The 12,673-nt window shown below is 47.5% G+C and overlaps 1 protein-coding gene across 3 annotated transcripts in view; it reads right to left on the reverse strand.

The window, feature by feature from the left end:
* Positions 1-11,839, reverse strand: part of SH3PXD2A (SH3 and PX domains 2A) — a 264,890-nt gene extending 253,051 nt beyond the window's left edge. For all 3 annotated transcript variants that reach the window (XM_074593122.1, XM_074593123.1, XM_074593121.1), the window contains exon 1: positions 11,646-11,839. In XM_074593122.1, coding sequence (XP_074449223.1) covers positions 11,646-11,717 — 72 coding nt within the window. In that variant the 5' untranslated portion in view covers positions 11,718-11,839. The remainder of the gene's footprint in view (positions 1-11,645) is intronic.
* Positions 11,840-12,673: the final 834 nt, after the last annotated feature.

Here is a 12,673-nt window from a genome sequence, read left to right on the forward strand (position 1 = left end):
CTAGCAAATTGACACTGCTAGACAAAAAGCTACTGGTCTTTATGCCAGGAGGACAGAGGGAAGTTTAAAGACAGACTGATGCACTCTTCTGTCCAGAACATGACTACTACAATCTCCAAGGGTCGCTACCCATGACAAATTCACTCAAAATATTTTTAGTTTAAACTGAACTATTTATACTTATCCTTACAAATCAGGGATGTCTGTATTAAAGGATGAAATGCAAGCTACAGCTGCCCAGCTCAGAAACAGGTGGAAAGCTGCTTCCCCAAAACAGTCCAGAGTTTTGACACAGATCGTTACAATCATGAAGACAGCAGCAAAAGATTAAACAGAAAATCTCTTTTGAGCAATAACAGCCGGAAGACTCTTCCGTATGCCTCAAGTGAGAGTATTTCAGAGGCTGGCTACTGGGCTAGATTCCCTTTGAGTAGAACATCCTGTGTTGTCTTTATAAAACACCTTCTGCTGAAGCATTAGAGGAAAGCTTATCTGGATTGAGGGAAAGGAAAGAATTTGTTAAGGGTGTCCAAGGCTTATGAAATGCAGAAGACACAGGATTGTTATCTCTTGGTATGTGGAAAACCAGCATGGATGTTCCTCTAGAATCAGTCACTTTTTATTCTTCTCTACTTCATAGAATTGCCTAGGTTGGAAGGGACCTTTCAGATCATCTAGTCCAACCACCAACCAAACTCTGACAAAAACCGTCACTAAACCGTATCTCTAAGCACTATGTCTAAAAACCTCCAGGGATGGTGACTCAAGCACTTCCCTGGGCAGCCTGTTCCAATGCTTAATAACCCTTTCAGTGTAGAAATTTTTCCTAATATCCAGTCTAAACCTACCCTGGTGCAATTTGAGGCCATTTCCTCTTGTCCTATTGTTTGTCACTTGGGAGCAGAGACCGACAGCCTCCTTTCAGGCAGTTGTAGAGAGCGAGGAGGTCTCCCCTCAGCCCCCTTTTCTCCAGGCTGAACACCCCCAGCTCCCTCAGACACTCCTCGTAAAACTTGTGCTCCGGACCCCTCACCAGCTTCACTGCCCTTCTCTGGGCCCACTCCAGCACCTCAATGTCTTTTTTGTGGTGAGGGGCCCAAAACTGGACACGGCACTCAAGGTGGGGCCTCACCAGTACTGAGTACAGGGAGACGATCACTTCCCTAGTCCTACTCACCACGCTTCAGGCAACAGCTCTAATCTCTTGTTACTAACAGAAAATAAGCACCCCTTTTGTTAATAAAAAGAGATATTACCAGCAATGCTGGCTGAGGGATTCTGACAGTTTCACCTGATACATAAAACACACACACAGAGCTTCCCTCCTACTCCCGGCTTGCTTCTCTCCTGTGCCAGAACCCAGCTCCAGAGCCTGTTTTAATCCCACTTAGGAAAATGCTGAAATCCAGTATTTCTTCCTGTGACATATTTGGGAGATGGGAGGAGGGAGATGCACTTAAGCTGCTCCCTGTGGCTTTCTTCCAGGAAAATACTTCACATATCCTTGTTTGTTTGTTTTTAAATTCTAAGTGATTTTAATGCCGGTGAAAGTTGCTGGAGTGACAGCCCTGGGAAACTGCAAACCTACTTACACACTAGCAGGGACTGTGCCAGCTGCTGCTCTGCTTCTGCTGAAGACCAGGAGCTCAGCTGCCTCTTGTAGCACCTATCCCACAAATAACCCTCCCTCAGCTCAGGCTCCTCAAGATGAGGCAGGTGTCAGAGACTGACAAATTTTCAGGCAAATGAAATATGCTGAGCTCAGAGACAGTGCAGCAAAGCACGCAACAAGGCAGGAGAATGGAAAAATATTTAAAACTGATTGTCAGAGTATTTTGCTTGGGGTCAGAGGGGTCTACTCTGGGCTTGCACCTGCTGGAGAGGGGAAAATCAGGAATAACCTTCTATCCACAAAAATACATGTGTGGGTTAATTTATAAATAATAACAGAACATCCTGAGCCAGAGTAGGAAAGTCTCCAGGCATGCCGAAGGAGCAATTACAAATCTCGTCTTCACAGAGCTAGAAAAATGGTAACTCAGATGCTCTCTGTTGCATCAGACCCCCGAGGGTGCAAGAATGCCTGGCAAGAAGATTTCACCTCTGCCAGTGAGCTTTTTTGACAGGGAATACAGACACCAGAGAGAGATCAGACAGCAGCAGCTGGTAGCCTACGACCAAGGGCCTTGCTACCAGAAAGACCATACTCCATGCTTCACCTCAAATACCTCCACAGACCCTGGGACTCCAAGACAGGAAGGAATGCCCTAGAGGAACAGGCTTACAACCGGCTGGCATCCTAAATGTACCTTTCGTCAAAGGGGAACATAGCTTTTATATCATCCCATTCATTACCATGTCTGCTGAACACTATTAGGGAAACAAGGATCTGACTCCCATTTCCGGATAATGACATGACCTCGCCATTCTGCAACCCCTGCTGCCAGGGGTGGACCTGCTGGTAGAGGAATATGACTCAAACTCAGGGGTTTCAGAGCCTATGCTAGCAGTCAGCCCTTAGGTAACACATCTTTACAGTCTATAAAAGGTGAGTAAACCCTGTTCACTTTGCAGCAGAGCACACTGAGATCCAGAAAGGTTAAACAAACAATCCAAGGCCACCACCAGTAAAGAGGACATGTGAGCTCTTCTACAACATTGTACAATGTCTTGTGTGTATCACTTGTGTGTGCACTGGACATTAGTTCAAACCTTTCTGGATGATTTGTGAACTTTCTACATTAAAGTTTGCATTTATAGGCATGTTCTGGACAGTGGAGAACCACGTTTCCAGTATTTCAGGGACAACTATGGAAGACTTCTGTAAGGGAGACAGAATGGCAGGGTGGAGCTCCTGTTTAAACACAGCTATGGTTAGTAGAGGTTTGGCATGTTTCTCCCTGTGAACATAGATAGGGGTGTTTTCCTTGCAAACAAGTTTGCATCAAGCCTATAAAATCATGCTGCTGACTGCCGAGAGCGCAGGAGCCTCGTGCATCACCGTGTTTAGCTAGTGTGGTTTATAGGAAAAATAAAACACACCCCATTGGTCAGAGAAACAGTGCCAGCAACATATCAAAACATAATTATTGCTAGCTACGTTTCAAACACAGTACGTATGGGACCACACACGTATTTATGGACACTTAAAGTCTATGAATATTTTATTCCGTCTAACGAGTCAACCATCACAAACTACATAAGTTGCGTTGTGAAGCTATGGTACACCCAGATCCTGGGCTAGAGTAGTCGGTGACTATTAAGACCAATTAAGAATACACTGCAGCATACTAGTGCAATATGTGAAATTGTGGTGAAGACACAGATTTGGGGATGTGTATTCTGCCCACAGAAGTCGAACGCCCCCAGTCTAAGGACTCGGTTAGTTACCTATGCATTGAACTCCTCTTCCAAAATCTGGAATAAGGAGTAGCTTTGCCAAAATCAATAGCTCAGTAAAATCAAGAGGAGAATCTTTACAACTGCCACAAAGGTCACCCTAAGCATGAGAGCACCAGTTACCACATTCAAGCACTTACAGGTACTATAACGAATAGAGTATCTCTCTCTGCTCTACCTTCACCCCAGGACAATTTAAAGCATTACTAAATTATCCTCCTTCACACTCGTTCTTTGTAGTGATGCCTAAATGACCACCAGACAGTAGCTTGGGTTACCATTATGTTGAGACCATCACCTGCTCAGCTAGTTGATATTGTCTCACTGCCCCCACCTGCCTGTATCTGTATGTCATCACTTATCTTAACAGCCCAGGACAGAGACCACCTTTCAGGTCTGCCTGCACACGTTTCAGTGCAAAAGCATCCTTGCCTTGTAATAAAGGCTCTTATGACTATACTATATTACTGATGTTTAGTGAGTGTAAGTCTGAAAGACTGATTATTATTATATATTCACTTAGAAGGTGGTGCAAAGAATAAGTGAACAGGCTAAAGTGGGAAAGTTCTAACTAGGTTGCAAGATATTCCACTTAAAAATCTTTTCAGGTGAAGAAATATACCTGGTTTCCTTCTGCTTTCCCCCTCGCCCCAAATGTGATGATATCCCTGCCTAGAAGAGGGTAACAAAGAGATTCTGGAGAATGTATTTTTGCTTTTATAGTAAAGACAAAGGGAGATGCACTATATTAAAAAACATAGTAATTACAAACTTCTCAGTAAAACTTTCAATAAAGCGTCTCTCTGAAGGTGTGAGCAAAGGCCCAGGAAGCTACTGGGAGGTTTTTTTTCCATTGACTTGACAGTATTTGGTTTTGACACTACCTGATTAAGCAGCAGACACCACTAATTTCAACAGTATGCTACTGTGCAGCTCTCTGCTTCTTCATGTAATATTTACACAGCACACTCCAGGCAAGAAGGTGTCAGCTCTAGCTGCAAGAAAACATTCAGCTTCACAATGCCAAACAACACACAGTGCTGTCAGCCCCCTCTAATGATCCTGCTCTTCTCCGTGGTTACTGGGGACCAATTCCCTTTGCGTGAGCAGACACGGATTAAGAGGATACAGCATGAAAAAGGAAGATCAAAAAAAAAGAAAACCACCTCACGTTAGAAGGTCCAGCTGTTTCCTCCCAAATGACTAAATTAGAGAGCTTGTACGTCACCTCCTGCCTCAGGTAGGGTCATATTGAATCCCTCTTCCTGTTTAATCCGTATAAAATGGGAAATGGGTTTTGAGGAAGACAATGACAGAATACGAGAGTAGTATTTTTTCAGGCTGTGTACTTTTATCAGATAAGTTGCAAGACTGCTTTGGAAGCCAAAGAAAAGAATAGAAAATGCTGCCACACACTTCATAGGTGGCCTTGGGCCAACCACTTAACCTCTCTTTGCCTCGCCTTCTGGATGAGGGTATCAGCATATACCCTACCTTGCACGGATGGGAGGAGGGCAATACTCCTCAGCCGTCCATGCTACGTGCATGGGTGGGATGAACACACAGACTGCTCTGGGATGCAGGAAGTCTGGGCTCTATTTCCTATTCCACCCCTTGCTTCCTTAGGATGTCTGTTCATCTCCATCTCCCTCTCCCATCACCCTGTTCAGGAAAAGGGCATGATTTGGTCTCTCCTCTCCTCCCCCTTTTAGCTCAAAGCAGTGAGACTGGCATAATTTTGACTACAACCCATCAAGCTGTGTTGCACAGGTGGGCCCCGGCACCCATCCACCCACCCCACTCAGGCTCTTATGAAGCCACTGGCCACCTGCAGCTTGCAGCAGCTGAAAACATTTGTGCTGTCTCTGAGGTCAACATCTGCCCAGTAACCACGTCACAGTTAGAGTCAATAGCAGCATCTTCCTTACTTCTAAAATGGAACTTGGAGGCTTTTGGAGCTGTTGCCCCCAGCTCATGGCCTTGCTAAAAGCTTTTCTCTGAGCTTCCTTTTGGCTGCCCTCCCGGCACGCTGCAGGCTCAGCCACAGGAGAGCCAGTGCAGGCAGCCTGCTGGGATTTAAAGCCTCCTGCGTTATTTCATTCTGCCCTGACCACAACAAATCTTGTCTCTCTATTGGTTTTTAATCTATTCCTAGGGCTGGGGACAGCTATTTACTTTACAAACTGTCAAACTGAGATACTACCGTCTCTTGGCTGAACGTTACCACCGCACAGCTCTGCTGGAAGAAAGGACTGTGAGTGCTCCTTAATCTGCCAGGCTACCCTACTGCCCGCCGAAGAAGCCTTGAGTCACAGAGGTAATAACTGCCAGACAGTGCATGATGAAATGCAGGTTGATGCCTAAAATTTCCCAGCTACTTTGCAAACCTGCCTTGAACAAGCTCAAAGGACTGGTCACTTCCTAAGATAAGGTAATATGGAAAAGACTCCAAGAGAGAATCACATGCAGGTATGGCACTGGAAGGCTAAGAGGATGCTGAGAAAGGGAAGAAAAATCAATCTCTCAAGGCAGTGAATAGGAAAAATCCATACTTTATGTCGGCCTCATAAAACAACGGTGCCCAAAAAGTAAAAAACCCAACAGGACACGGAAACTAAACCCTCTGATGTTAGGGAAGAATTTCACTTCAACAAGCAACATTTCCATCAAGAACTGGTTGTAGTGATAAAGAAGAGAGAAGTCTTCTGAGCAGGCAGCTTTGGACTAGCAAGGTTTGATCTCTCCCTCCTGCTATCCCTGCTTCTCTGGACATTTGGGAGCAGGGACAAAGAGTTGAACAAACCTGAAGAGAACTGCCTATCCACAGTTCCCAGGTATTTCAGAAATATCAACTTCTTTTCTTCCTGACATGTTTCATCAGACATTAAAAAACAATGACAATTTTGTAGTCTGCAAAATTGTAAGATTTGCATCTAAAACAGGCAGAGCGTTGGAAATTATCCTTAAAGACGTATGTCTACTCCAGCAGGGTGGTGGTCTACATACGAAAAAGCCACTGCAAGGGAAAGGGAATATTTTACCTCAATCTGCTTTCTCCTGAGCTCTCCTTGCTATGTGCACAGGGGATCACAGCCATCTTTGACGTAACTCTTGCCAACGCACCAAAGTTCAGTTCTAAGGAATGACGAAGTCATGGAGCAGCCTGCTAATTTTCTGGCTTTTTCCCAGCACCCCAGGCAAAGATAATAGTAATAATAATTCAGACCAGTGAGTCAAGCTGGATCATGACCCCTGGAAGGAAAGCCACACAGGGTGTCTTGATGGGGGGAAGGGAGAAGCAGAAAGTGGATCATAAGTCCTAAATAGGTACTCCATCTACTCATCTAACGCTGCCTTCTGGTTCTCATCAGGTCCCTCACTGCACTCTACGCACAGGCCACTATCCATGTGAGCTCCAGGTGTGTCACATCCTGTTCACTCTGGAAGAGATCTGGCTCACACGCTCCAGCTCTACTAATTAAAAGGGTCCAAAAAAGCCTGGCTGAGCCTGTCTTACCCATGAGCTACTGGTATTTCTAGCATAAGTGGCACATGGAGCTCCTCAACTCAGACCTGCAGGCAAGGCCACACTGGTTCATTTGATGACCCAAGCATGGGGAATCCAGCTCCTTCTCCATGGTAGCAATGAGGGACCAACATAGGAACAAAGATCCTTGCCACTAAAACCATGATATGTCCACACCCTTCTCATCAGTACCGGCCCAGCAGCTTGCAACAAAGAGAAATAAAGCCATGAAGATGACTGATTGCATCCAAGTGGCTCTTGAGCCTAAGCAGGAGCAGATAAGGCACAAGGAACAGATCTTGACCATAGCTGCACAAGATTTTTCTTCAAAACGTGCTGACATTTTACAACAGATCACCCGTGACAAGCACACTCACATTCTCCTGGGGGCAGTGCTGAAACCCAACACAGCAGGATTCAATCCCTTACAATTCAGGAAGACCAGTGCTCCGAGTTTAGCAACCATATCCATGCAGCAGAGAGATTCCTACAGGAGCGATCTCAAGACTTTCAAAGATGGCATTAGGAAACAGTTACTGTTCGGAGGAACTGGGACAGTATGCAGACATCTCTGACAACTAAAATCAGCAATGCACCTCACTAACTGGAAAGAGACAGGGCAGCCACTTGGAAAGCAAAGCGTTTTACCTTCCCTCCGTGCTGTACAAAGCTGAAAAACACACAAAGCCGAACTGCAACAGGAGTAGAGTAGTGCTGGAAGAGGAAATCTGTACTGATGTATCCATTCCTGCCCTTGGGATAACACAGGCACACTTAGAGACCTCAGAAATGACCCTAAGCATATAAACTTCTAGTGAGATAATGCACATCAGTAACTACTCAGTCCTCTGCAGAAGAGCAAGTGGTCAGGAAGGGGGGTGGGGGACCCCATTCATTTGGCTTCTAATAAATGTTTGCCATCACCCAGGTGCTGCAAAGCCGTGAACAGGTGAAGGTGCTAACCCTAAGAGTCACCTCAGGCACCTCCCTGAGAGCAGGATCTAGCACATCTGGTAGGCAGTGGCTCCCTGCAGGGCTTCTAAAGCAGTTAGACATTTGGGTAAAGAGTAAGCTATCTGCCTAAAGATAACCTGGAAAGAGAGAGAGGAGGATGTCTTGTTTAAGCTCCTCAATGGATAGTTAAAGGAGACAAGCATCAGCTGTGGGTCTTTTTAAATAGAGAATGTATTTCTGGTTTGGGATCATTTCATGTTTAATTCGGACAATCACAATTTCAGACTAAAAGCCAGAGAAGCTTCATAACCAGATCAAACTTCAACAATTGAGAGAAGAGACTTTCAGACTGCTTAAAACTTAGCAGGGGCTGGAAAAGGGATTTGGATTTTGTTACCAGCTTTTTCTCTTCAGGATGATTAACTGACACCTTCAATCATTAACCACAACATCCTAATCCACCCAGCTTCACCACAGCACTGCTCAGCCAATGTATGACCCCTGTTGCACCAAGGGTCTTTCCAACAAACCCAGACTTGACCTTCCTGACATTGTTCTTGTTAAAAGAAAAGGAAAGGGGGAAAGCAAGGTGATTTAACATTTTTGAAGCGTTATCAAGCACAAATCAATTTTTAAAAGACCATCAGTATGAAGAAAGAATAGGAAATTAATTCAGAAAGTCAAAAGCTGTAAGAGCAGCAGTAGTTTATATTAGGGATATACCATACAATAGGCATGTGGTTATTGATCCAACCTTCTGTTTATCCTTTCACATGCTCTCAGGCAGGGCCCCCAGCCAAACGGGTGGCATTGTGCTACCCACTTGCTGACAGGGACACAGAGGGAGGCACTGCAGACTCCTTCCCCCAGCAGTGATTTCATAGGAGGGGGAAGCTGGCTGGGTTCATATCAAATAGCACTGGATCTAAGAGTCTAATCTCTTCGCATGTGCAGAGCCCTACAAATCCTCCAGTGAGGCATTAATCTCTTCAGAAGTTTCACATACAAGGATAACAGCAGAGGATATGCAAAGCCACCTTCTTTCTTTTAGTTTCTTGAGTCAAGGCCACAAAAGCTATGCTGGTAACATGAAAGACATCTGCTCCAGGGAATGATTCCTGGCATCTAGGCCTAGCAGTGCAAGGGCTTATGTGCTACTCACATTTAGCCCTCTGCGTGTACCCACAATGCCTAAGATTTGCCTTCATCTCTCCAGGCTCCACCATGGCCCTGAAAGATCACAATTAAAAGGAAAGGGTGTCAGGTTAAAATGCCTGCAATACCCGTGTCACCATCTACCAGAGAAACACATAGTTAATCTGATGCCAAAGTACATGTCGCATAGCCTTAAGGCATGGCATGAAGGTGTTTACGTATGCTGGAGGTAGACAGGCTTTTTGATATTACAGAGACACATAAGGCAGAGAGCACCAAGCTTTGCATTCTCCAAACTATCCACAGGCAATAGAGAGAACTAAAACCCAAGCCAGGTTTATCTTGATTTCAGAAGAAAACAGTTGTTTCATATTAAAAAAGAGCACAGAACGAAACTAACAGTGATCAGTGGATCAGGTCCAGGGAATTAAGTTCTTTGACAGTGCAGGCTCACCCTCAGTGAGTTACTCCAGCCAAAGACAGATGAAAGGCTGCAGCGCATGCATCTGCAGCAAACTGCAATCTAGGAAACGAGGAAGAGTCCAAAACTTTTGGACCTGTGGGCGAATTCATTCATCTAAAAGAAAGAGATTCACAAGGACATGGATAACTATTATTTTAAAATTAATTACTCCGGTGCTTGTTTGTGAACCAAGACCCTATTGTGTTGAATACTGTGCAACCAGAGATTAAGAGTAAGTGGGAGAAAAGGCAGACAGAACACTAGTCACCCAACAAACCATTTAGTTTGTGATTTTTTGGCAAAGAACTGGACACACAGGGATGTGGAACTGTTGTGCAGAAAACAATATTAGAAAAGGTATACTGAGAGAAGGGTGAATGTGAAGAAATAGATTTTCCACTAGAAGCATTAAAGAGAGCTTCTTAGAACAGTTTAGATTACTGCTATTAAAATGCAAGGACAATGATCATCAAGGAAATACAGATGTGTTTCTGCAGACAAATGTGGAAAATATTTTCTTTCAAAACTGTAAATACAGGGTTTAAAGCCTTGTTTTCTGGTTATTTTCCAAAAAATAAGAAATTAACAACATCGATTTCTCTTGGCAATCGGGAAGGTATTGTTACCATTTCTTTTGCATATGTTTGTGCTTGGCAGACATACTTCTCTGATGCTGAATTGCTGCCACCTTTCAGGTGAGATAACAGCCTGCGGTGGTGTCAGCCACAATTCACACCAGCAGCTTGCAAAAGCTAAAGAAGCCTTTCCCGCCTGGAAGCAGTGAATGAGTAATAGACTGAATGCACAGGTCCAGCTGGCAACCTGAGAGGACACGAGACCTAAAACTTCCAACTCCTATGAATTGGGCACGAGATGCTTAATTCCACGGTAGATGAGAGCTTCAGCTTTACATCTACAAATCAGCCTCTCTCAGCAAAATAGTGCCCTCTAGCCTTAAACTGGGTTACGGTTTGAGCCTTAGAGGGAAAAAGCTCAGTGATACAAAATCGTAATAGAAAGCTTTATGTATGATCTTTGGCCTTATCTTTCAGGCAACCCATCCGAATGCTGACCAGCTCTGAAAAAATCTGTCAGACATGCAATGCCAGGAAATACAGTATACTCCAAGTGATTTCACACCAGATGCAACACCCCCTCAGGCTTTTCCTTACCAAAGCTGGATGATTTACCTTCTCCATACACAAAATCCAACCTTCTGTGTATTAAAATACAGGTTGTATTTTGAGGAAAGAGTTAAAGGATTTGATGCAACTAAAACCTAGAAACAGACAACAGAGAGGGAAGAAAAGATGCCTTCTCTCCTTATGTGGATGGGCAAAAGCTACTCCACTGTATGCTGCAAACTCCTGCAGGCAGAGGACACTTCCACATGACACTCTGCGATACTAGAGTCTAGGAAGGTTGTTAAAAATCCTCCTCTGATGCTGCGCTATTGGCAGTAAGGTGTGAAAGGAGGAAGGCGAAAGAGAGATGAAAGAGATCCCAAACGCAGAGTCTGCCTTGATAACCGTGCAGACAGGCTCCCCTCTCAAAAAAGGTCTTAATGTAACTTATGGGAGAAAACGAGTAAAGATGCATTCAGCACCTCTGGACCACTGACCCCACGGCAGGAGAGCCTTGCTCCGCTCCCCACCGGGCACTCTGTGTTGCCGTGGCCAGGATGGGGACAAGCTAGGGAGCCGAGAGACCCATCCCATCCTGTGCTGGATCTTGCTGGGCAAGAAGGGAAGATCCACCTTCAGGAGGGAAGGAAACTTCAAAATTGTAACATATATATATAAAAAAAAAAAAAAAAAAAAAAGCAGGCAAACAGCCAAGCAGGGGACGAAGAAGGGTGAGGGAGAAGAGCTGCATTTCCATAGCACGCTGCCTCTCCGCACGCCGTGCGGGACCCCGCTGTCCCCGGCCGCCCGCGGTCGCCTCACCTGCGTCCCCGCAGGGGCAACCGGGGCGGGGGCGCCGGTAGCCGGGGCTGCCGGGGGGCAGGTTCCATGCCCAAGGTCAGGCTAGGGACGGCTCCGCGCACCGCACCGCGACCGGCCCCGTCCCGTTCCGTCCCGCCGCCCGCACACGTGCGCCGGCCGCCGCAGGACCGGGGGGTCTCGGCCGGGCCCAGCCACCACTCACGTAGTGCTTGGAGGGGTTCCTCCGCTTCTCCACGTCCACCACGTTGGCGTCCAGCACGCTGTAGGACAGCATCTTCGCCCGCCCCGCGGCGCTCCGCCGCTCCCTCCCGACGCTGGCAGCACCCTCCGCCGCGCTGCCCGCCGCGGCGATGCCGGCCCGCGCGGCGGGCGGGCGGGCGGGCGGGAGGGAGGATGCCCCGGTGCCGGCTCCGCCCCGTGCCGAGGCAGCAGCTCCCCCCTCCCGGCGGCGGCGGCCACCCGGCTCCGCGCCCTGCCCCGCTGCCTCAGGCTGCGCGGCCAGTGCGGCGGCGGGAGGGGCAGGGCCCGGCCGCCCGCCCCGCCCCCGGGCGGCCCCGGGGGGCGCCGGCGGGACGGGACGGGAGGGGACCGGGAGCCACCGCCCCCGTGTGGCTGGGGGCGCGGCCCACCCTGAGATGGCGGCCGCCCGCGGCCTCGCTCCGGGTGTCCCTTCACACCCCGCAGGCGGTGGCGGAGCCTCCCCCCAACCCCGACCGGGTCCCCACACCCTCCGCCTCGGCCCGGGGCTGCTGAGGCACCCCGGCCCGGCTTGAAGGAGACCCCGGGGCAGGTACCGCCCGGGGCAGAGGACGGGCGCGATGCCTCCGCGACCCTCCATCCCTGCAGAGAGCGGCTGAAGTACCCTCCCCGAGCGGCCGGCCAAAGTCAGGCCGGAGACCTGCGAGCGGGGCCGAGCACCCAGCCCACCAGGCTCCGGCTGGGACCTCAAGGCTGGACACGGCTTGAGGAGATCCATGCTGCCCTTGCCCACGGGCCGCAGAAGGATCAAGGCTGGTGGAAGATCACACAGGCTCTCTGTCATCTGGGCTTTTAGAGCGATAAACCCATTTCAGCTCTTTGTATATACATAGATAAATGAGCACTGTCTTCCCCGGTCACACTGCAAGAAGAGCTTGCCCTAGAAATTTCAGATTGTTTTCCTTTCAATAATGTGTCATTACTTTGCATATGATTATTTGGCAGTTACCTCAGAAATGGGAACTTGCGTGT

This window comes from Larus michahellis, chromosome 6 (genome assembly GCF_964199755.1).
Source record: "Larus michahellis chromosome 6, bLarMic1.1, whole genome shotgun sequence".
Taxonomy (NCBI): domain Eukaryota; kingdom Metazoa; phylum Chordata; class Aves; order Charadriiformes; family Laridae; genus Larus; species Larus michahellis.